A 26,730-nucleotide genomic window follows, 5' to 3' on the forward strand; every position below is an offset into this window, starting at 1 on the left:
TTATCTTTCCTAGCAGACGCTCATAGCATGTGTCATCTGCTGCAACAGGCAGTGGTTGTCTTTCCATAGCGTAGCTAAGGCTTCTAGGAATACTGATTTGCAAAAAATGCTCTGTAACATTAGTGTGGGCTAACGCTCACACTAACAAGCAAATTCGTTGAATTGATATCCCTCGCCAATATGCTTCTGGACACTAAAATGTTATATTTGACACTCAAAAAAGCATTTTTTCAAGATACAAAGGGCCATAACTTCATTATTAACAGATGATGTACAATGCTATTTGGCGTGCATCATCCTCTTATCCTTAGAAATACTCATACCAAGTTTCAATGAAATCCGCCAAAGCACTTCCAAGTTATTGCTCCGGACGGATGGAATGACGGACGGACGGAATGATGGACGGACGACAAGACGGACAGACAACGCCAAAACAATATCCCTCCGCCGATGGCGGGGGATAATAGCAGCAACAAAGACCACTTAGTCACCAGGGTGAAATTACCAACACAAAGTCACATGGATACAAGTTTACTTTATTTTTAATAAGGTTTCTTAACTGGAGTAACACACATTATTTAACAAACAAGTTTATAACTGAATCACGTAACTAAGGGTGACTGATATAACACAACAATGCAATGTACAGCTGTCAGTGAAACTCAAAATGGCTATTAAAGGGACCTTTTCACGTTTAGATAAATTGACAAAATTAAGAAAAAAAATTCTGATCCGCAAATTTTTGTTGTAGTTATTATATTTGTGAGGAAACAGTAATACTGAACATTTACCATGCTCTAAAATATCCATTATAGGCATCTTTAGAAGATTTTAACACCTGAAAATAATTAAGAGTTGCAAGACAAAACGATTTTATAATTTGGAGAGTTCTGTATTTGTCGTTATATTTTGTGACAAAACGAGGATTGCTTATATAAAGTATAAAAAACATCACTCATTGTATGAGCACCGATCGCCGGCCGAGTGGTCTAAGCGTTAGACTTACTCCAGCTGTCAGTGGTTCAAGCCCACTTGAGGGTTACATTTTCTTTCTTTAATTTTATTCTTGTTTTTTACTGGAGCTTTTTAGATCAAATGTTTATCAATATAAAGCATTTAATGACCAAGTTCAATACATGTCAAAATATTTGAAAAGGTCCCTTTAAATCTTAAATGCTCCTTTACTGTGTGGATCAATAGAGCTTTTGTCACATAAGTAAAAGCAACGGAAATATATACGACATACATAGTAGACAAAATAATTGAAGACATTGGAACAATCGTTTCCATTTCACATTGCTTTATTCGTGTTAAATTTCTTTAATTTTAACTTTCAAAATTATTGTCTTGCGTAGGTATTACACAAAAATCTCTTATGTGATATGATTTACAATATCAATTAACTCAATTAACTATGAATGTCTATTCTATTCTTCACTATTTCATTTTAACATAAACATTATCTTCAAAGCCTATAATTATGCTATTGAATTAACAATACAATCATTTAATATATTTTAAATACAGTATTTTCTTTCTGTTTAACAATTCATCAAAACGTAATTTAAAATGAATGTTATTGTAATGCCCTTTCAAAAACAACACAAAAGCTTCGAAATGGAATTCCAATTATTCATTTACCAGCTGTTGTATGTATACTATTGTACTATGAAAACATAAACCAAATTATGCAGCAGTAACATTATGCTTAATCAAAATATTTTGCATGTTAAAGTTTTTTATCCACCCACTGGTTAAGTATTTGAGTAAAACTTAATGTTTCCAAAACAAGATTTGTCTACTAACTCTGTTGTTGTCATAGAACCGAATTCTAAACAAATTTCACAATTTTAAGTAACAAGTTACTATATTGCATACCGTTGAAAAGCAGTGACTAGAGTACCTAGACCATTGTTAATCATGTTAAAGCAAAAGGCTTTATTATGCTGCAACAAAGACATTGCCTCAATGCGGATACAATTTGTTCAATGTGTGAGGTTTGGCAATGTGTTTAACCAGTTTAAGCCCCAATGTGAGGTTTGGCAAGTTGTTGAACTGGTTTAACCCCCCCCCCCAATAAGAGGTTTGGCAAGTTATTGAACTGGTTTAAACCCCAATGTGAGGTTTGGCAAGTTGTTGAACTGGTTAAAACCCCAATGTGAGTTTCGGCAATTTGTCAAACTGGTTCAAACCCCAATACGAGGTTTCACAAGTTGTTGAACTGGTTTAAACTCCAACGTTCCATGATGCTGACCGCAGTTATAATAATCCAACTGTATTTAAAATTGAGTAGGCCATTGCTCCTTAGCTATTGGTGTATCCTTAGTTTTTTATATTAATGTCTACATGATAAAATATGTTTACATCTTTAAACAAAATAAAAAATTATAATTGTTTACATTGATAACATTAACATGTGTATAAGTACAAAAATGGTACAAAAATACAAAGGATTTTTAATAAATATGTATAAAAAGAGAAGAGACAATACTTTAAGAGTATTATGATAGAAAGAGATTATAAAAAAAATCTAGTAACAAATACAATATTAATATGTATAAAAAAACAAACACACAAACAAACCAACAGACAGGGCAAAAACATTATGAGCAGAACCCATACCCGTAAAAGCTGAAAACAGGAACAAAAGTTCATTGCATTGCAAACTTATAGCAGATATGTTAAGTACTAATATTTCAATGAATAAAAAAGGGACAATTACTTGAAGAAGACATTAAGACTTATTTAGGGGCATATCAAAGGTATTTCCTGTAAATATGTAGATGTTTAGATGCATGGCATACTCCCATTTCCATTTATGTTTTCTTGTAGAAATACATGTACTTCATTGAAAGGGTTGTACAGGAAAATTATTAACCATGCCAAAAATTTGCTTGTGGAAACATGGTAAAATGAGTATGTAATTGCTTACCATCACTATATTTCATACATTTTACAGCTCAATCACACTTTTCCAATAATGTCATGGTGATCAATTGTCTGACTAAGATTGGCAAACAATATTTTGATCTTTATTTTTATAACAGATCTTAGTGTGAATATTTCTCTATCAACAATTTTTTTATTCGTATTTGGAAAAATATGTTACGATATTAGCGATCAATAGTACCCTTTAACCCTTAAACTGATTTTTAAAACTGTCAAGGGTCCCAAAATAAATTCATTTTGACAGAGAACCATTCCCTTGCTGTAGTATTTCTAAAATAAAAGAAAACTGAAACAAAAACAATACATATCTATTGGTGAGAATTATTCCTCAAAATTGTCATTTCTGTGTGTCGCAAATTAAAAAAGTAACATATTTCTTAAAAAATTAATAAATTGTCCATACCAGTGTGTATAAAAATTGTTAAAAATCAACTTGGTCTTTTTAATAAAAATTACATTCCTGATTTTTGAGCAGAAACAAATAAAACAATACTTAACATTTATATACTATACAAAATACACAATAGGCTACATTTTGCTAATATATTGTGATATAACTACATTTAATAGTATACTTTTAACACAAACGACAACACATTTATTTGGAAATGACTTAAACTGTCTAGTCTTACAGCTCATGTCTATCAAAAAACACCAAAAACAAAAATTGTTGACACCAAATCATAAGTATTACTAATATGCAATGTTTTTTACACGAAAGTTCCGAAGTACGTGGTAAGCTTAAATTGTTTAAAATTTGGCAAGTCTAAGGGAGACAAATAAACTCAAAATAATAAGTGTGCATTTCAAAACATAAAAAATGGCACATTCTTTGAAAATAAAAACCCATGAACCATCATTTAGAAAATATTGATGCGATTATGAATGGCAACAACACCAAAATCTGGCATCCTAAGAAAAGTTCTGACAAGTTACATAACAGATTTGATTATAAGAAGCAGGTTTGTGTGACATTTTCTACATGAGCTTTTTTTTAACTCAGTCAGGATTGCAAAGAATCGTTTTGCGCATATTACAAGAAATGTAGCTAAATCTGGTAAATTTTTAGTTAATATTTTATAATCAGTGACAAAAAGAAAAATATTTCTTATGTATCTTAGAATCATATTTTTGTAAGGAATTAATCAGAAAACTGTTCACATTTTAAGTAAAATGTATTTTCAAATTATTTGATCAGAAAACTGTTCACATTTTAAGTAAAATGTATTTTCAAATTATGAAACACGTTTTGAGCACAGGGAAAATATTGACCACTTGTTATGCTAAACAGAACAAAAATAAATATATTTCTAAAATTTAGCTACACATTTTAGATTTCTTAGCACCAGTTTAGTATTGATCATTCCTTCATCCCTGAATACAGATGGTATATATAATCTCATCAGAATTTCATACAAAAATACAGATGCAAATTACCGATTAAAAATTAAATTAACTGTCTTATTTTGATGTTATTTATCTTTGTTTTACTGGCTTTATTAAACATACTTCTTGTTATGAGCAAGAGCCAAGCTTTTACTTTAAGAATAAATATCTTTCAACAAAACTGACAGAAACACTTTTGTCATCAATGAACTTGAAAGAGGAGAAAATTGCATCATTTGTAAAAAATATCTTGGTAAAAAGGGAAATCGGCCACTTCATAACAAAATTGCATCATTTAAGAAAAAATTTCTGCAGGATATCTATAGATTTACACAATAATATAAAATATCTAAAAAAAATATTTTTGTACGACAATTTGACGAAATTGTATAATAAAACCATCTCGAGTATTAAATTGCAGACAATCTCTACGGCAAATATGACGTCTGTGCGGGACTCTTCATTCCAATGTAGACGGGGTTCTTGGCAGAGGATATCACACGCACCCCCATGTAGGAGATGAAGCCGTCGATTGTGAAGCCAAGCCCAGTGGGAGACAGGATCTCCTTGTAGGCCTCAGACTCCTTCTGGTACTGCTCAATGATGGCCGCAGCTTCCTGTGCAGCCCTGGAATATACATAAATGCATGTGCGTAAAGAGTCATCCCAGATAACACTGTGCAGGCTTATCAGGGATAACACTGTGCAGGCTTATCAGGGATGACACTGTGCAGGCTTATCAGGGATGACACTGTGCAGGGTTATCAGGGATGACACTGTGCAGGCTTATCAGGGATGACACTGTGCAGGCTTATCAGGGATGACACTGTGCAGGGTTATCAGGGATGACACTGTGCAGGCTTATCAGAGATAACACTGTGCAGGCTTATCAGGGATGACACTGTGCAGGCTTATCAGGGATAACACTGTGCAGGCTTGTCAGGGATGACACTGTGCAGGCTTATCAGGGATAACACTGCGCAGGCTTATCAGGGATGACACTTTCTGCCTAAACAAGATGTTAGCCTTTGAAAAAAACAACAACAATACAAGCGTTAAGTGTCATCCCTGATAAGCCAGTGTGGACTCCACAGGCTAATCTGGGACGTCACTTTACACACATGTACAAAGCCCACTTTTCCTAGAATCAGTCTTAATTCAGGGGTGAAGCCAAGACCTGTGGGAGACAGGATCTCCATGAGGGCTACAATTCCTTATGGTACTGCTCTATGATCCCTGCAGCTTCATGCGCAGTCCTGAGTGGAATATAAGTAAGAATAAGTTAACCCCTCTGAGGTCCCTATGGCATTATAGTGACCAGCCAGGCAGCCAGTAACCGTATATGGACCGAAGCCATAGGCTGAGGTTCATATACAGTTTTTTGCTGCCTGGCTGGTCACTATAATGCCATTTGGACCGAAGTGGAGTTTACTATTTCTTATATTACACCAAAGAGTGTCCCTTTATCATTGTACAATGCTGTACCGGCTTTCCGTACTTTAAATTTTTATGCAACTGTTTCTGCAATCGATGACGTATATCGTGTGACGTAGTTTCTCTGACGAAACATTCCAGCTGGAGCTAAATTTTCTGGATGTTAAAGAAATGTCGGACTTGGTTTTTTTTAACAGTTATTTATTTGTTTAAGGCATCGAACGAATGCAAAACATATTTCGGATTGTGTGTTTATCATACATAATGTAAACTTTGTTAGAAATACAATCAAAAAGTGTGATTTAAAATAAGTTTCGATAAAGGGATGGAGTAATAGAAAATGGAAGTCAATATCGTTGCGACTTTATTGTTATAAACAATGGATTAAGGTTGGCATTTAGGTTAGCATGTAGTTTATTCTAAATTAAGTAGTTGTTTTTTACTGTAGTTAAAGCTGAAATAGTGCCAATGCTGATCAATAAAACGCTTCAACACAGTGCACATTTAGTGCTGTGTAACCCCGAACGGTCCATATACAAAAAATAGTGACCGGTCCATATACTCTTAGGTTTCTCTATCACATTTTACAGACTGAAACCGATCATATAGATATAGAAGGACCAATCTCTCTGAGGTGTAATATGCTTTATGAGTGTGTGCATGTGTATAATGTGTCATGCCAGAGTAGCCTGCAGTCTGCACAGGCTCATGAGGGACATTACTTTCTGACTAAACAAAGTGGTCATTATGAAGAGACTTTCTTGAAAAGACAATACAATACAAATGGAAAGTGTTATCCCTGATTCCTGAGAAGACTACACAGTCTAAATTGGGACGACATTTCCTTCTGGTATTGCTCTATGATTGACAAAGCTTCATGCGCAGCCCTGTATTACATAACAGTATATTGAACTTTGATGTATCAGTACTTTAATGGGATATGAAAAACAAGTCATTGAAATTTGTTGTGTCAGTAATTTGATGGGATATGAATAACAACTAATTGGGATTTGATTTATCAGTTATTAGACTGCAAGTTTTTAACATTGTACTCGTAGCCAATCCACAAATACAGCCTGGTTCTGAGAAAACAGGGCTTAATGCATGAGCGTAAGGTATCCCAAATACTGGAAATTTTAAACATTGTACTCAAAGCCCCTGTCCACAAATACTTAATTGAAATACACTTAGAAGAAATGGTTTCTTATTCATACATTATTGACCAAAATACAAAAACAGATTATTGAAATCATTCAAATAGCAATTTAGCGATCATAAATAATAAAGTGTCTATCTACACACACAATTTCAGTGTATAAAATAAAGTTGATAAGCATAAACTGTTTATAATATTTTTGTAATAGTGACATTGACTCGAATAGCCAAATTTGGGATCATTCAAAAGCCATTATTCATACATACTTGTATTTCATGAAAGTTGGGTGAAAAAAAACAACTGGTAATCAAACTTGACAGAAAAATTATCCCCAAAAACATTAAATTCGTGATAATCTGATTAAGACTTAGTAATTTAGCCAAAATTGCTCTCATAGACGAGTGCATGCCTTATTGCCTGCCACATGTTCTCATAATACCCCTGGCTATTTTCAACAAGCCTATAAAACATATTTGAAAAATTTTAATTGAAGACCATTATGCCAAATCTTGTTCAGCTTTAAGCCAATACTGATTATGTTAGATTGTTTATGTCAAAGAAAGAAGAAATTGTGCCTATGTTGCATGAACACATCATGCTGTGGAGAATATTAGAGATTTCCCCATATTCAGATTCATACATAAATTTGCTTTCTACTGGAATAAAAAAAGTATATGAATAATAATTTAATTCTAATACGATTTAAAGAAAAACGCTCTTTAATTATTTTCAATTTAATATTCATACATGATGAGTCAACTTTTGAAACTTAATGGAAGATTTTAAGTTTTACTTCTTATACACAATCAGAATCAATCTTGAGGGCAAATAACATCTATACAGCAGCTTGTGATACAAAACATGGATTACAAACTAAGTAAACATATCTAAACTTAATAAACAGGAAGCTGTTAAACTGATAACATTATAAACAAGTTAACAAGTGATCAGCACACTCTGGCTGTCTAGCCATAAAAATAACAGGAAATGAGATAAACATTGAGGGTTACAAAACTAATTCAACAATGTCATTAAAATTAATACATGGTACATGTCAGAAACCAGGACTTCATTTGTTAATATATTCATTTAATTTAAATCATTGTGCAATAATAAAGCAGTTTGCAAGTGCCTCATTCAAACAATAGTTTTTGAGCTGAAACCGTTTGTATATTTTGAGTCACATTCACCTGAACATTGATCCAAATGGCCCAAAATACAATTCCAAGTTAGGTCTGCATGTAAGCCATCAACACAAATTGCAGAAAAATACCCCAATTAAAAAGTCAAGTTATTGAGCGGAGACCATTCATAATTAAAAATTAACCCAACTTGCCATAAATGCATTTCATGGCTAGGTATGTATCCAAGTGGTCCACACACACAATTTTAGCGCAATATCTTCTTACCAAACTTAAGCTAAAGTGTAGAAACCAGCTTTCTATTTTTAGTAACTGTGACTTTCACCTTGAACTAACTGCCCCCAATGCAATCCCAAGTCAGGGCTACACATATACAACAAGAGATGTGTTTGTCAGAAACACAATGCCCCCAACTGCGCCGCTTTGAAGCCATATATTTGACCTTTGACCTTGAAGGATGACCTCGACCTTGACTTACACCACTCAAAATGTGCTGCTCAATGAGATACACATGCACGTGAAATATCAAGTCGCTATCTTCAATATTGCAAAAGTTATGACCAATGTTAAAAGTTTTCGGACAGACGGACAGACTGACTGACAGACGGACTGTCATAAAAAAAATAGTGATGCAATACCTCAATCCAAAATAAAGTTATTAACAGGACACATATTTGTTTTATTTTCAGTAAGTGACCTTTGACCCAGATCAACTAGAACCAAATACAATCCAAAGCTAGGTCACCATGCAAGCTTTCTATATCCGAACTTTCATCAAGATGATCAATGTAATCTAATGTTATTGACAGATAACCACTTTCCTAATTTATTTTATCAATAGAACAAGCAATGTAAAGAAATGTGAAAAAAAAAGATAAATTTCAACACAAAACTAAATCAAGATGTGTTTGTGAAACACAATGTCCCCCTATATGATGTTTGACCTTGAAGGATGACCTTGACCTTTCACCACTCAAAATGTGCAGCTCCATGAGATACACAAGCATGCCAAATATCAAGTTGCTATCTTCAATATTGCAAAAGTATTCATAAAATAAGCGATTTGGGCCACATATATTTGACTTTGAAGGATGACCTTGACCTTTCACCACTCAAAATGTGCAGCTCCATGAGATACACATGCATACCAAATATCAAGTTGATATCTTCAAAATTGCAAAAGTATTCATAAAATAAGCGATTTGGGCCACATATATTTGACCTCTGACCTTGAAGGATGACCTTGACCTTTCACCACTCAAAATATGCAGCTCCATGAAATACACATGCATGTCAAATATCAAGTTGCTATCTTCAATATTGCAAAAGTATTCATAAAATAAGCGATTTGGGCCACATATATTTGACCTCTCACCTTGAAGGATGACCTTGACCTTTCACCACTCAAAATGTGCAGCTCCATGAGATACACATGCATGCCAAATATCAAGTTGCTATCTTCAATATTGCAAAGTATTCATAAAATGAGCGATTTTGGCCAAATATATTCTACCTCTGACCTTGAAGGATGACATTGACCTTTACCTTTTACCTCTCAAAATGTGCAGCTCCATGAAATACACATGCATGTCAAATATCAAGTTGCTATATTTAATATAGCAAAAGTTATTGCAAAATGTTAAAGTTGGCGCAAACAGACCAACAGACCAACCAACCAACCAACCAACCAACCAACAGACAGGGCAAAAACAATATGTCCCCCACTACTATAGTGGGGGACATAAAAACACCTTGAAACACTAGAAGATCTGTTACTTAAAATACTGGAGCAGCGCACTAGGAAAACATTGCTCTTGCTTAATGCACAGGCTTAATCTGGGACAAAACTTAAATGCACATGCATTAAGACCTATTTTCCTAGCACAGGGGTTTTTATCTGATTTTGGGGAAATGGCCTGGCCTTTTTGAGGGGAAATAAATCGCGCGAAATGCCAGATTTTGGGGGGAAAAAACACGCGAAACGCCAGATTTTGGGAAAATAAGGAAAGTCTTAAATAATCAATTTAACATATTTTGCTGTTTTTAAAACAAATATTCAAGGCAGCAGATAATTTAATTATGCAATATGTTATATTTTCTACACTGGATCAGGTTAACTTATGTATTTAAAGTTTAAATGGGAAAAAAAAGAAGTCTGGGGGAAAATTTAACTGCTGAGGGGAAAAAAAAATTGAGGGGAAAGGGCAGTTTTTTGGCGGGTCCCAAAGAAGGAAAAAAAGCCCTGTAGCATTTTGCTCAACAGTTAAATGTCAATATGCTTACCGATTCTGCAGGATCCTCGCCTCGGACTCTGCCTTATCAATGAGAATCTCAGCCGTGGTGTTTGCCTCCCGGTACTTCGTCATGGCCTCTGTGAGAAGTCGAGGTCGCTCATTCTTGGCAACCTGAAAGTGCAGTTTGCTCTTTGAGGTAAACGCATGCAATTTGATCTCAGAAAACAATGTTCAACCATTTACCACTTGGATACGTTTTTTTTACCTTGTAGTCCCTTATAAAGTTATAATTACTTGATGACATTTCTTACTACATGTAGATTCAAGTTTTTAAGGCTTCATCTCCAAACGTTAGGTACTAATGAGTAGCAAACAGCATAAAACTTGAACAGACTGCATGTTACTCGTGACTGTTCTGGTTTTATCCTGGTTGCAAACACCACTTTCACTTTGCTTCTGATGGAAAAAGGGTTAAAGCATGCATGATTAAAATAACACTCAAGAATGAGAAAATGAGAAGAGTTAACCTCTGCTGAAATAAAGCTTTGCCTGGCTCGGGCAATACATATGGGGCTCGTTTAAAGGCCAGATTATGAATTTCTACTTGTAAATGAGATTTTAAATGTTGATGTTCTTATATAAAAACAAATATTCGTAAAAAAAATATAAGTATTTTAATAAATGTTTAATTGCATACAATTTACAACTTAAATGAAATGAAGTAAATAGATACTGAACATTTATGTTCACAATTTTTATAAGTTTAAACATCTGTGCAAGAAGAATAACATCAAAAGTGAACAAGTAACATTATAATTTACAATCAAGGACAAACACTAAAATTAAAGGATTGATTTACTAATATCTTATAATGATTGAAATGCAGCCTGTTGGAATCAGCTGCCCATCTGAGCCTCTATTACATAAATTAATTCTGCAGTAATGAGGCTTATCAGTAATTACATATATAGCAGGTTATTATAAATATATTTTAATTTAATTCTGTTAAATACATTTATAAGACAACATTTACATTACAAGGTTTTTGTTTTATTTGTCAATGTTTCCATCAAATTGCCAAAGGAGAGTTGCAGGAGAGTTGCTTCTGATTAATGATGATGGGCATGGTGTAATTAGGTGTTTTGGCAAATGATGCTATTACACATGTACAACACAACATGGCAATATATGAGGATAAAACTTATTTATAACGCGGTCCGTTATAAAAGTAGGTTTCTAGCTTAACTTGGAGTAATAGTGTATGATTATTGTATCATTAACACAGATTAAAATTTGACATTCAAGTAAGGACAAGTGTAATATTTGTTTTCATAAATACAACTAGAGCTTTGTCAAAGATGTGACGAATACCCCCACATGCCGCATTGACACATAATATTTTGCATGTCGTCTTCACAAAAAACAGCAGACACCATGCTCAATTTTTAAAACGCACTAAGTGACCCCTTGACCTAGTTTTTGACCCAGAAAGGCCCATGTTCTAACTTGGCCTTAAGATCATCTCCATAAAACTTCTGACCAAGTTTGGTAAAGATCAGATGTAAACTACTTGAATTAGAGAGCAGACACCATGCTGAATGTTGTAAAACGCACTTAGTGACCCCGTGACCTAGTTTTAGGCCCAGAATGGCCCATGTTCAAACTTGTCCTAGAGATCATTTAGATAAAACTTGTGACCAAGTTTGGTGAGGATCGGATGAAAACTACTTGAATTAGAGAGCCAACAACATGGTGAGGTTTAAAACGCACAAACATACCCCGTGACCTAGTTTTTTACCCGGCATGACCCATATTCAAACTTGACCTAGACATCATCTAGATACAACTTCTGACCAACTTTGGTGAAGATTGAATGAAAACTACTTGAATTAGAGATCGGACAACATTGTGATGTTTAAAACGCACTAAGTGACCCTGTGACCTTATTTTTGACCCGGCATGACCCATAATCAAACATGCCCTAGACATTATCAAGATACAACTTCTGAACAATTTTGGTGAAGATTGGATAAAAACTACTTGAATTAGAGAGCGAACAATATGGTGAGGTTAAAACACACTAAGTAACCCCAAGACCTAGTTTTTGACCCGGCATGACCCATGTTCGAACTTGACCTACACATCATCTAGTTACAACTTCTGACCAAGTGTGGTGAAGATCAGATTTTAACTATTTGAAATAGAGAGCGGACACCATGCTCAATGTGTAAAACGTACTAAGTGCCTTGTGACCTAGTTTTTCATCCGGCATGACCCATATTCAAACTTGACCTAGTCTAGACATCATGATCTAGATACAACTTCTGACCAAGTTTGGTGAAGATTGGATGAAAACTACTTGAATGAGAGAGCCGACAACATTGTGATGTTTTAAACACACTATGTGGCCCCGTGACCTTGTTTTTGACCCGGCATGACCCATATTCAAACTTGCCCTAGACATTATCAAGATACAACTTCTGAACAATTTTGGTGAAGATTGGATAAAAACTACTTGAATTAGAGAGCGGACAACATGTCGAGGTTAAAACACACTAAGTGACCCCTTGACCTAGTTTTTGACCCGGCATGGCCAATGTTCGAACTTGACCTACACATCATCTAGTTACAACTTCTGACCAAGTGTGGTGAAGATCGGATTTAAACTATTTGAAATAGAGAGCGGACACCATGCTCAATATGTAAAACATCATCTAGATACAACTTCTGACCAAGTTTGGTGAAGATCGGATGAAAACTACTTGAATTAGAGAGCGGACATTTAATACGGACCGACAGACAGACTGACAGACCAACCGACCTACGGACAGACAAGTTCACTCCTATATACCCCCCTAAACTTCATCTGTGGGTGTATAACAAATAGCATTGAAGACAATGATTTTAAAATAGTTACACAATTGCTAATATATTTTAATAGTTGCGAAAAAATATCTTAAAACAGCAAAAATTGGTTGTAAAAGTAAATTTTAAACTAGCATAACGAAACTCCCTGATGTGGCATGCAGCATTACGGTATACATGAATGCGTTACACATAAAAAATTTGGCAGAGAAATAGGGCTTATTAAATAAAGTAATTCAGAATGATGTTATTTAGAATTGCCATAAGCAGTCTTTCATGCACTAGTTGAATTTCTTGAGAAACAAGATATATGTTTGTCGGAAACACTATGTCTCCTTCTGCGCCGCTTTGAAGCTATATATTTGACCTTTGACCTTGAAGGATGACCTTGACCTTTCACCACTCAAAATATGCAGCTCCATGAGATACACATACATGCCAAATATGAAGTTGATATCTTCAATATTGCCAAAGTTATAGCAAAATGTTAAAGTTGGGGCAAACAAACACACCAACAGACAGGGCAAAAACAATATGTCCCCCACTATAGTGGGTGGGGGACATAAAAATGCTTTAAAAAGTTATTTGAAGAAAAGCACCACATATTTTATAGGGTGTGTTTACATCCGTTAACATTCAATTGTGAACCCCACAAAGTCACGTGATCCTACACCCTGATTACTGTCACCATAACATAAAGCGCGTAGGCTGAATGCGTACCTCAATGTCCTCTCTTGCCCTCTCCTTGCTGCGAATGGCATCCTCGTATTCTGCTGGACGTGCTATGTTGCTCACCTGCAAACAGTGACAACAACAGGGTTCAAAACTTGAGCACTCAGAAGTAAATTGAAAATGGTTATTTGCAATAAGCATAAAACTAGAAAAGCCTGGGAGAAACTCGTAGTCTGTTCAGGTTTTATGCTTTTTGCTGCTCATCAGTATCCTTTAACCCTTACCTCTCAGATAAGCATTTTTGTAGCCCTAAAATCAAATAAAATTAAAGACCTTACTTGAAAGATTCAAGTCTTAAACGCTTCATTTCCAACCCTAAGATACTGATGAGCAGCATGAGCAAACAGCATAAAGCCTGAACAGCCTGCCAGTTACTCAGTCGCTATTCTGGTTTTATGCTGGCTGCTTCAAGCCATTTATACTTCACTTCTGATTGGGAAAAGGGTAAAAAAGCTGTACCTTTTAGACTTTGCATTTCACAAACAGTTGCGTCCTATGACATGATAAGAGAGATGATTTGCTGTTAAACTGTGATACAATATAATGTGTGTAGATAAATAGATGATATTTGTTGTATTTGGTAGAATATCTATTTTAATTCAGGAGTGATCATAGAAAATGATATTTTTTCATGACCACGAGTGAATTCAAATCAATATTCCACCGAATCTAACAAATTTTCGATTTATTTTATGCTTACAAATGATTATTTGTGTATTTTTTCATTGACGGACCATATAATTCCCTGTTGAGCGCCCCAAAATGTTATTTTATGTTCAAAGGAAGCTAATCCGTATGTTTTTATAAACATTCAATGCAGAGAGTAGTCGCCCTTGGTACAATTGGGGTCACAATTGGGAAACCAAAGATATCTAAAAATAGTTCTGGTAAAACAAAGAACATTATCGATAATTTTCACTGTTATGTTTCACTGTTTGAAACAGTGAATTATCCGTTTTAATTCACTGATATTCTCTATAAATCATCGAACAGCATAAAATAACTGATCATACTTATTGTTCATATTTATCATGGGTCTGTAGCAATTAATCAACCCTTTACCACTCAAGATACATATTTTTTCACATTTGTTGTCCCTTACAAAGTAATATTTAATTTAAGCCCTTTCTTACTAGATTCAAGTTTTAAGGCTTCATCTCCCAACCTTAGATACTGATGAGCAGCAAACAGCATAAAACCTGAACAGACTGTGAGTTATGCAGTTTGCAAATAGTCACTTCATTTTGCTTCCAAGTGGGAAAGGTTTAAACTGTAACATTGGCATTTTCAATAATTATTATAAAATTGTATTAGATATTATTTAAAACAAGACTATTGCCAAGCAATAAAAGTCCCCTACCGGCTCAACCATTGTCAGAAATTCCACCATTGTCAAAATATTTTTTTTATTTGTTGCCATAGCAACCAGAATTTTTGATGTAGGAACAAAATGAAATGACGTGCATAATGTCCATATTGCCATCTATCCATGTTCCAAGTTTCATGAAAAAATATTAAGAACTTTTAAAGTTATCGGAGGATCCAGAAAACCACAATTTTCAGCATTATTTGTAGTCTATTTGTTGCCATAGCAACCAGAATTTTTGACGTAGGAACAAAATTAAATGATGTGCATAATGTCCATATTGCCATCTATCCATGTTTCAAGTTTCATGAAAAAATAATAAGAACTTTTTAAGTTATCGCAGGATCCAGCAAAAAAAAAAAAAATCAGCAGTATTTCTAGTCTATTTGTTTCCATAGCAACCATAAATTTGGACTTAGCAACGAAATGAAATGACGTGTATAATGTTCATATTGCCATCTATCCATATTTCAAGTTTCATGGAAAAATATTCAAAACTTTTAAAGTAATCGCAGGATCCAGAAAAAACACAATTTTCAGCATTATTTCTAGTCTATTTGTTGCCATAGCAACCACAATTTTTGACGTAGGAACAAAATTAAATGACGTGCATAATGTCCATATTGCCATCTATCCATATTCCAAGTTTCATGAAAAAATATTAAGAACTTCTAGAGTTATCGCAGGATCCAGAAAAAAACACCATTTTCAGCAGTATTTCTAGTCTTTTTGTTGCCATAGCAACCACAATTTTTGACGTAGGAACAAAATGAAATGACGTGCATAATGTCCATATTGCCATCTATCCATGTTCCAAGTTTCATGAAAAAATATTCAGAACTTTTAAAGTAATCGCAGGATCCAGAAAACCACCATTTTCAGGAGTATTTCTAGTCTATTTGTTGCCATAGCAACCAGAATTTTTGACGTAGGAACAAAATAAAATGACGTGCATAATGTCCATATTGCTATCTATCCATGTTTCAAGTTTCATGAAAAAATATTAAGAACTTTTAAAGTTATCGCAGGATCCAGAAAAGTGTGACTCACAGACAGACAGACAGACACACAGAGTGCAAACCATAAGTCCCCACCGGTGAAACCAGTAGGGGACAACAAAATTATGTTGTCATTTGACTTCCAAATGTTCTTAAATAGAGCTGTGGGTGTGTGTCTGTGTGTGTGTGTTTGTATAAAGTACAAAAATAGAGTTTTGAAGTCAATATATGCAGTTTACAGATATGTTAATATGTAGTTTGTTTTTTATGTATGCTTTATCAACAATGTTTCAAAATGTATTAATCATGCAATGCTACTTTTTCCCAATGTAATGTAAATTGAATCTTAAATTCCCAAGTTCACAGGAATACCACATTGAATAAGTCATATGCCCCAAAAAGTGAAAAAAAAGCTCTGATATTGTACCTCAGTCCTTACAACATGAAATACCATTAAGTATTTTATTAAGTTTACTTTAAACATTGTAAAGTACCACAAAATAAAAAATACATTTAAGTATGAACAAAAGTTACATGTTTTTGCCAGCATGGCAAGGTAAAGAAAACCATATGTATTATACAAAACTATGCGCTATAAATGCTTATTGCTCCTTCATGCTTTAAATCAAATATTTCATGGATTGTGAACTCAAGTTTCAAAAGACTAGGTATTTATTCATAGGACATGAACTATTCATCATGAAATGGAATGTTGACATTACTTTTATCCAAACACAATGTACAACAGGTAAGCATTACCCCAGATTTATTGATCCACTCCTACACATACATTTTCCCACACATATTTGGCCACAGTCACTTAACAAACACAATGCAATTTAAAAACCTATACCCTACACTAAGGTAGATGTACGTAGATTAAAACTCTGATAAGTTAGCTATGATGATATGGTTTCATGTCTCACTCTCTCTCTCTCACACATGTTAAGAAATAAGATTAAGCTTTTGGAAACATGATTTTCCAACATATCATGTAGATTCTATACTAAAATCTTCTGTTGTTACATGCTTAAGATAGTGGAAATGTAGCAAAAAATCACACTCGATCTTAAACATTACAAAGAGAAAAGGCAATAACCAGAGCTCTTCACAGTAGTGACAAAATACCCCCTGATCCTGCGTGTATTTGCATTTATATGTTGCTAGTTGTAACAATGAAAAATAAGACCCTTGGTCATGGCCAATATGACAACCCAGGCATAATATTTATAAAACAAGAGCACCGCATAACGGGTGCCACGCTCGGCTACGAAAGCTTGTCAGATTTTTTTTTTAGAGGTCACAGTGACCTTGACCTTTGAACTAGTGACCCAAAAATGGGTGTGGCATGTAGAACTCATCAAGGTGTAACTACATATGAAGTTTCAAAGTTGTAGGTGGAAGAACTTTGATTTTAGAGCCTATGTTAAAGTTTGATATTAGAGGTCACAGTGACCTTGACCTTTGACCTAGTGACCCAAAAATGGGCGTGGCGCATAGAACTCATCAAGATGCATCTACATATGAAGTTTCAAAGTTGTAGGTGGAAGCACTTTGATTTAAGAGCCAATGTTAAGGTTTTAGTATGACGCCTACAGCGGACGGCGGACGAGCTGGCTATGACAATAGCTCGGGTTTTCCCGAAAACAGCCTTGCTAAAAATAAGTCAAGAACAACAATAAAAAAAGTAAAAAGGCATGGTTTTATAGTCTGATTATGATACTAGATTCATCTTCACCAGATTTTGACATTTACCACCCGGATCACTGAGATAAATGTTGTCCGTTTACATACTGCAAAATTAGATAAGAAATATTAACCCTTCGGGCCTTGTTGTTCCAGAGGAAAAGTTTGCAATTTAATAGCATAACATTTGTTATTTTTTACATAAGTGATAAAAATTGACTATGACTACTTCATGTGATGAGAGTTAATCCAGGTAGGTTTGAATAATCCCCTGTAAATGGATGGTCAGCAGGGCGGACGGACCAACAGACAGACAGATGGACATCTATGATGATTTCAGTAAACCCCCTTTCAGGGCTTCCCCTGGCTCAACAATGTCTTTAGCCAGATTCGCCTTGCTATTGCAAAATTCTTCTATTTTTGGCTTTTTTAGGTTTAATGAAGAAAAAGTTGTAGCCAAATAGAATTTTGTTTAGCTAAATATGTCAATTTGTAGCCATTGGCTAAGTTGGCGAATGGCAGAGTAAGCCCTGCCCTTTACTTCACATTTGTTGATATACTTAATGATGATTCCAAATAGTAATGATCAATGGACACACATTTTAAATTTGGTCAACCTTGGTCTTTATCTGGTAAGGGAGATAATAGGCGAACAACTATAATCCCATTATGAAGAAAAAAAGTCGCCATTAAAAAAGTGGTGGCTGACATCGAAGGATACCGTAATCCTTCATTCAGCATCACTTAAAAGTATTAAATTAATACAAATAATATTGGACCAAACAACACTTTGGGAAAGTCCTTTTTAAAAAGAAAATTAGAGTCCTGAAGCTTTTAAATTGAAATATAACAAGTGCCTTTCACTATTGTAATAATAAATGTGCATACTTTTTCACCTAAAATAAAGATTAAACTGGAAAATGTATTGTAGTTTATATTTAAACATTAGGGAAACAAGAGCTGTCACCATAGGATGACTAATGCCCTTATAAACCATTGAAAGAAGTTATGAGCTTTTTTCAAAACCTAAAGGCAGATTTCAAAACCTAAATGCGGACCTTAAGTTCAAGGTCAAGGTCACAGGGGTCAAAATTTGTGTGCGTATGGAAAGGCCTTGTCCATATACACATGCATGCAAAATATGAAATTGCTATCTGAAGCCACATAGAAGTTATGAGCATTTTTCGAAACCTAAACGCAAAGTGTGACTGGCAGACGGATGGGCAGGCAAACGGACAGTTCGATCACTTTATGCCCTTCCTCCGGGGCATAAAAATTATGAGCACCCATACAGATTATAAAGATTATACCCTTGTCCTTGTCCCCTGCATGAAAGGACAATGCTGTTACTGAGCAACATATTTTATCCACGCTATGTTTTGCATGTAATTTCAAACGTATTGATTAGTACTCTGGAAGTGAGATTGACTTATATTTTCACAATAAAACAACAACAAAGTTATACAAAGCTCATATTGACATTGGCTTTAAAGAATGGACTGAAATTATTACATTATGGAGCTATGGTTATGTGCCAACAAAGTTATTCCATGAAGTTCAAACTCTTGTTTAAATGGATTTCAAACAATTGTTTCATTTTGGTCATTTTTCCCATCTGTGATGTAGCAGCTTTTATGAGCAAAACGGGTTTGCAATAGATGCACGGTTACTATTCTCCAAAGTCTGTTTGGAACTTAAATATTGCTAATAAGCATTTGGAATTGAACAATTAAGACAGCATGACTTTATAATAGTATGACCCCAAATCTGAGAAAAAGGGTTTAAGCAAGTGCTTAATGTGTTGCCCCAGATTAGCCTGTGCATTCTGCACAGTCCAATCAAGGAAAACAATTTTGGCTTAAATTCGATTTACCATCAGAAGAGAGTTCCTTTAAACAAAAAAATACCATATAAGCCGTAAGTATAGGGAACAACACATGCACATGCATTTAAGCCCCGTTGTCCCAGAGAGATGCTTATAAATAGATGTTAATAGCAAATCTATATATATATATATGTTAATAACACATTTATAAATATATGTTAATAACAAATCTATAAATATATGTTTATAACAAATCTATAAATATATGTTTATAACAAATCTATAAATATATGTTAATAACAAATCATCTTTTTTTGTTGGCTATGATAATTAACTGTTACAACAAAACTGACGAAAAGAATGATCAGCTTGGTATACTTTCTCTTTCTCTGTTAATTTCTCCATTTACCTACATTCCCATATACACTAAAGTTCTGCCATGTTTCCACCCACCTGTAGGTCTTTGACATGGCTATAGGTCTTTATGCATGTACCTAAAGTATCTGTCCAGATTAGCCTGTGTAGTCAGCACAGGCTAATCAGGGACAACACTTATTGCCTAAACTAGATATTCCCTATGCAAAGAAAAATAACAAATAATGCCATAAAAGCTGAAAGTCATTTCATGAATAAAGGCTCATATACATGTAGTACATGTATATGGAAACATAAAACACTCAAGAGTCAATTCTACAACAGTACTGGTCATCATAATTTATTTAGGATGATACAAGTATTCGTATGACTCAGCCATGTTTCCGCCCAACTTTAGGTCTGTGGCATTGCTGTTAAGCTTTATGCATGTGTGTAATGTGTCGTCAAAGATTAGCCTGTGCACAGGCTATTCAGGCATGACACTTTTCGCAAAAATGGATTTTCTCTATGGAAAAAATACCTGCAGGTCAGTGATGTCACTATACAGGGTCGCGTATTTTCTGACAGTCACGTTACGAACGGTCTCTTGGAACCGGACGCGCTCTGCCTGAAACTGGGCAGTGTCGAAATAACTGCACGCCTCATGGAGAGCTGACTCACCTGAAAATGGTGGAAAATTACCAAAATTGTAGTTGTTTGCTCTAAAATGCTAAAGGCTGTTGTAGTTGAACCCTTTCCCACTAAGTAGCAAAGTAAAAATTGCTTTGTGCAAACAGCATAAAACCAGAAAAGCCTGCAAGTAACTCGCAGTCTGTCCAGGTTTTATGCTGTTTGCTGCTCATAAGTATCTATGGGTTGGAGAAGAAGCATTTAAAATTTGAATCTAGAAAGAAAGGTCTTAAATTAAATTTAACTTTCTGAGGGACTACAAATGCGTCAAAATACATAACTTAGTGGTAAAGGGTTACACCTGTTTAATTATGGGCTATTGCATTGAAAGCTTAAAACTTGGTTGGTTTCATGGGAAGAACACTTTCTTAGTGTCTTTGAGGGATCTCAAGAACAGTGGGGATTACACCTGTGACCTCTTTGTGACTAGGCAGACACCAAATTCACTAAACCACTGCGACCTTATAGGCTTTTGTAGTGTTTCATCTTCGCTAAAATTTTGTTAAATCAAGCAGTTTTGTTTTCCACATACTTTATCTGACACAAAATACCTCTGAAATGCAAATATTACCCCAAAATGCTAGGAAATTATAAAACATTCTTCCTAAGATGAGTTCAAAAGACAAACAAGTGAAAAAAACAACATTCAATTAACCTCAGTTAATTTGAAGTTAATTTCACTAAATTTTTATTTTAACTATTATGATTGCATGCACTGCAAAATTATGGTCCTTTAACAATCACAGTGCATAGTGTCTGAAAGATAGTCTTCTTCAATATTCTTTGGGTGAGTTATACGGTAGAATCGGTATTTTCTATTGGCTTTTGAATGGGCATTTAATCTCATTGCTTTAAAATTGGTATTTATCAATTGATTGGTTCTACAATACACTTGATATAATTTTTATCTTCCTAGTCCTTCTTTCCAGAAGAAATATTGCTTTTTATAGGGTTTTGAAAGTATTACGGTATAAATATATTGGATATTTCAAAACAGACTCATTGATGTTTCTGTTTCAATTACAGGTCAGACCAGCTATCTTAAAGTGGATTTTACATGTATTGTTAACCTTGAAATGGTTATTTATTTTTCCTTCTCCTTTTGACAACAAAAAGTGAGAAGCTCAATATAAACAGGATATTAAAAATAAAAATAAACCACTTAATGTTGCATTCTTCAAAAGTTAAATGAATTTTATAGAGGCTTATTTACTCCTGCAGGGCTAAACATTAACCATTGTCCTATTGCCCCTGGCAAGAAAAAGTTGGGTCCGGGCAAGTTATTTTATAATCTAGTTGGCCGCCCGGGCGAGTGCAAAAAAGAACAAAGAGCATGTAATTTAGACTTTCATTAGACTTTAATTGCAGTACAGTGCAATCATTTTGTTAAAGATTCAAAAATAAAAAAGGTTCTGTGGTGTATCATTTTGATCTTCATTAAAAAATATGAGGTTTAGAGTTAGAATGATATTTCATGTTTGGGCTAGCAGCTTTACGTTCAGGGCAAGTAGATTTTTTAAGTACTTGCCTGGCAGGGCAAGTTGGTTTTTTGGTTAATTTTGAGCCCTGTCCTGGTGCATCCTATCTTAAAAATAAACATATTTACCAAGTAACATGATTACTTGATTTAAACTGTTATGAAGATGACATACAAAAAATATTGGCAAGTAAGGATTATTCAAGGGACACTATTCAGAAGTGTTTCATGCACTTCGGCTTGTTATAAAACTTTGTGGAGATTATACGCCTACAAACATGACCACCAAGTTACATGATGATCAGATTGATGTTAACTATCTTAGTTAGAGATCCTGCACATTATCAGACTTTGCCAAGATAGTATGCTCCTGAACATTATTACCAAGTATCATGAATCTAATTTAAAGGGACCTTTTCACAGATGTTGGCATGTAATGAAGTTTGTCAGTAAATGCTTTATATTGATAAATGTAAATATTGGATCTAAAAAGCTCCAGTAAAAAAACAAGAATATTAAAGAAAGAAAAAAGTCTCCTTCAACTGAGCTCTAACCACTGACCTTTGAAGTAAAAGTCAATCCATCAGACCACTTGGCCATCCGTGCTCATACAATGAGTGATGTATTTTATACTTTATATAAGCAATCCTCGTAGTTTCACAAACTATAACAACAACAACAGAACTCTCCAAATTATTCAATCATTTCGCATTGCAACGCTTAATAATTTTCTGGTTTTTAAATGGTCAAAAGATATCTATAATGGATATTTTACAGCATGGTTAATGTTCAGTATTACTGTTTCCTTACAAATATCATAACTACAGCTACAATTTGCTAATCTGAAACATTTTTTATTTTGTCAATTTACCAAAACGTGAAAAGATCCCTTTAAAGTATTTGAGTAATTGAGCGGACATTGTTCTCTTGGAAGCTTTCTCCAAAACGCTTACCCAACACAAAGTTTCCATAAAAGGCCCTGAGTTTAAAATGGTGTATAAAAGAGCCAAATGCCAAATAGATTGACAAAACCATAATGTGGCCAACTTGGGGCTTTATCTGTCAAGGGAGATAAGACATATAAGCAGTTTGCGGGAAAACTGGGCTTCATACATTCACTCATGCTAAGTGCGGTCCCAGATTAGTCTGTGCAGTCTGCACAGGTTAATCAGGGTTGACTCTTTCTGCTTTATTGATTTTTTTTAAAGGAAGTCTCATGTAAATGGAAATCAAGTTTAAGCAGAAAGTTTCGTACCTCAGACCACACAGGCTAATCTGGGATGACACCTTATGAATATGCATTCAGCCCGGTTGTTCACAAACAAGGCTCTCATGAGAACCCCTATGGTCCCTACTTACCAGTAAACTGCAGCACTTTCTTGTAGCCTTCGTAGTCCTTAAAGTTCATGGCGATCTCGTGCAGTTTGGCGGGCTGGGCCTTGTATTGGTAGGAGACATCCAATGTAATGATCACACCATCCTTGTTCAAACACTGAAATAGGATTTGTTTGCACGGCACTTGAGGTAAAATGAAATGCTATTCAAACACATTTAGTTAAGAAACTTGATGCTAGCCTATGGATGCACTAGTATTCCAAAATATTCTATTGTAATATGAGGTTTTCAGAATGCTTGCTTAACAATTTCCCACTTGGAGGCAAAGTGAAACTGGCTATGTGCAAACAGCATTAAACGAGAGCAGCCTGCGTGTAACTCACAGTCTGTTCAGTTTTTTTGGTGTTTGCTGCTCATTAGTAACTAAGGGTTGGAAATGAAGCCTATACAATTTTAATTTAGTTATAAAGGTATTTAATTAAATTATCTTTCTATGGGACTACAAATGCATCTAAATACATATCTAAGTGGTAAAATGGTTAACAGACAGGAAAATGTATTGCAACATATATCGCATGGTAGTATTCCATTGTTAATCACATAGAAAACACATTTACATGCAGCTGAATTAAATGGAATGTGTACACAGTAAGAGGCATTTAAAAAGTTACTGTTCCAAATCTATTTCACTCAAATAGTACTTTTAAACTGACAAAAATTGCTTATAAGAACAAGATTAACAACAACAGTGTACTGTGTAGTTTACATAATGACTTCAACTTACCCGCAAGTCATCAAAAGTCAATGTCTTGTAGACACTGGGAAATATTATGAATTCAAAGCCTGGTGGCCCATTGTGAAGACCTTCCTTCTGGGGTGTTTCATCAAGATTTTTGTTGATTGTATCATACTTGAGACCAACTGCAATGAGCATTTCATGCATTTATTCTTTTTAATTCAATGGCAATCTAAATAAACAAGACTATTGCCAAGCAATATATGTCCCCTACCGGCTCCACCATTGTCAGATTTTTTTATATTTGTTGCCATAGCAAGCAGATTGTTAATGTTGACGTAGGAACAAAATGAAATGACGTGCATAATGTCCATATTGCCATCTATCTATGTTTCAAGTTTCATGATTTTTTTTTAAAGTTATCGCAGGATCCAGAAAAGTGTGACAGACAGACAGACTCGAAGACAGACGCACAGAGCGCAAACCATAAGTCCCCTCCGGTGAATCCGGTAGGTGACAAAAACTGTACATGTACAAAGCAATATAAACACCATAAAAATATTAACTCGCGTCTTTTTCACATCCTTAAATGAATTCGACCTACATGTATGTGTGCACCCGTAAATTGGGAATTTATGCAATAACATACTCTAAATTGGGAAACATACATGTATGAATAGCTTGATGGGAAAATTTTGAATCATTCCTAATGAAACTTACCCAAAATAGATTCCAAACATAAAGATAGATATTACAATTTCAAAACCCTCCATTTCTAGACTATTCATCTGTATTACTAAACATTCAAAAGTCTAACAAAAAAATGGAAATTTTTGGACTGTATATAGGGAAGAAAGATACTTTTAGCAATTGAAATATGACCCAATTACGGCTATGAAATCTGCCATAAAAAGCCTGGTAAGTGTAAGAAATACAAGAACTTCACTCTGAGTGAAATTAGCATATGTCTACACATTCGATAATTTGGCTAAAGAAATTTCTATTTGGCTATAACTTGTTCTTAATAAAACCTCATAAACTGTTAAAATGTGAAGAATTTATGTGTTCTAGTATAAATTTAGCTAAAGAAATTGTTATAGCCTTGAAGCCTTGGGTCAAACAAACACAATGTAAATTGTTTCTGTGGACTAGTATACTGCAACACGGTTGACTCGCAGTACTTGAGGACTATTCACTTGCGCCTGGAAACGATCTTCATATATCAGATAAATGATTAAAAGTACAATCATATTTAACTTAAATTTATTGGACAACTGCCTTGTTATGACGAAAACCCTTCAATATAAACTGCCGTAGAAACAAATCCAACACCACTGTCCGCCATTGTTGTTTATTTTTTCTCCCGGTAGATTCGCGGTAAATAGGTTAAACAGCACCGATTTCAAATTAACCATGAATAATCAAAGCTCTGACACATCATTTAAAGTAACAATCAATAAAGTATATAACAATTTAAATATATATGGAATTTAAGACATCAAATAAAATAAATAGCACAGTTATTTTCAAGCAATGTCTTATTTTTTCGTTACGACAATTAACTGAACTATAACAATTCAAATATTGTTAAAGTATGAGTGTTACGACATTTAATTACCAAAAATCGATTTCAATCTGTAGAGAGAGATGTTTTCTGTCAGAAGGTCAAGCAGGTTTGTTTATAAACAAAATCCAGAGGCCGCTAATGAAATACCGCGACTCAACCCGACCCTTGAGTTAACCGGGTTTGAGTATACATGTATTTTTAAGACAAAAAAATGCACATACCTTGATCAGAGGACAATTTCTTCAGTGATGTTGCAATCAGTGCAATTATCATGATCGCTAAAGCAACCACTACTATTACAATTACAAGTTTTGTGTTTACAGCCATTGTCTTATCTTGTCCTTTTTGAGCACTTTAATGTGAATCCTGTAAGTAATAAAACATTAAAACAGAGAAAATATTTAAATTAGGAGATAATACAATTATACCAATTAGCAAAGAAACGTGCATTAAATTCGCATATGAAAATAGTATTTATTTCCTCGATGTACTTTCATTATTAAGTCGACAATTTCCTGATTTAATTTCGCAATGTGCATTTCGAAATGTTTGCATAGGTCAGGGATTATTTATGGACGATTTCGCAACACATTAGGTGTTCGTTATATTTTAGTAAAAAACATTATTGTTCTAAACAGGTTGTAAAACACGCTTCATTTACATTGTTATGTAAGGGAGCAACTTATCTATTGATGTCATATCATTTACTGTTACAAAATAAAGACAATTATCAAAACAAACCCAAAATGACAAGTACCTTTTCAGGTGTTGCAGCTTTAAATGCCAAAATAATTATGTG

General features: G+C 34.4%; 1 protein-coding gene and 1 long non-coding RNA gene across 3 annotated transcripts in view; one reads left to right on the forward strand and one right to left on the reverse strand.

Annotated features, from left to right (window-relative positions):
* The window catches only part of LOC127836362 (uncharacterized), a 501,905-nt gene that overhangs the window by 84,594 nt on the left and 390,581 nt on the right, over positions 1-26,730 (forward strand). The gene's annotated exons all lie outside the window — the stretch shown is intronic.
* On the reverse strand, positions 516-26,707 carry LOC127836353 (uncharacterized). 2 transcript variants are annotated; one of them, XM_052362941.1, is made up of 8 exons: positions 26,689-26,707; positions 26,153-26,297; positions 24,413-24,549; positions 23,653-23,785; positions 20,668-20,807; positions 13,886-13,960; positions 10,350-10,471; positions 516-4,962 (listed from the first exon to the last, which is right to left on the reverse strand). In XM_052362941.1, exons 2-8 carry the CDS (start codon positions 26,256-26,258, stop codon positions 4,764-4,766), a joined length of 912 nt encoding a protein of 303 aa, XP_052218901.1. In that variant the 5' UTR covers positions 26,259-26,297; positions 26,689-26,707; the 3' UTR covers positions 516-4,763. The 2 variants fall into 2 exon arrangements, with proteins under 2 accessions (XP_052218901.1, XP_052218902.1); XM_052362942.1 differs by lacking the exon at positions 26,689-26,707 and adding an exon at positions 26,423-26,552.

This window comes from Dreissena polymorpha, chromosome 6 (assembly GCF_020536995.1).
Source record: "Dreissena polymorpha isolate Duluth1 chromosome 6, UMN_Dpol_1.0, whole genome shotgun sequence".
Classification (NCBI taxonomy): domain Eukaryota; kingdom Metazoa; phylum Mollusca; class Bivalvia; order Myida; family Dreissenidae; genus Dreissena; species Dreissena polymorpha.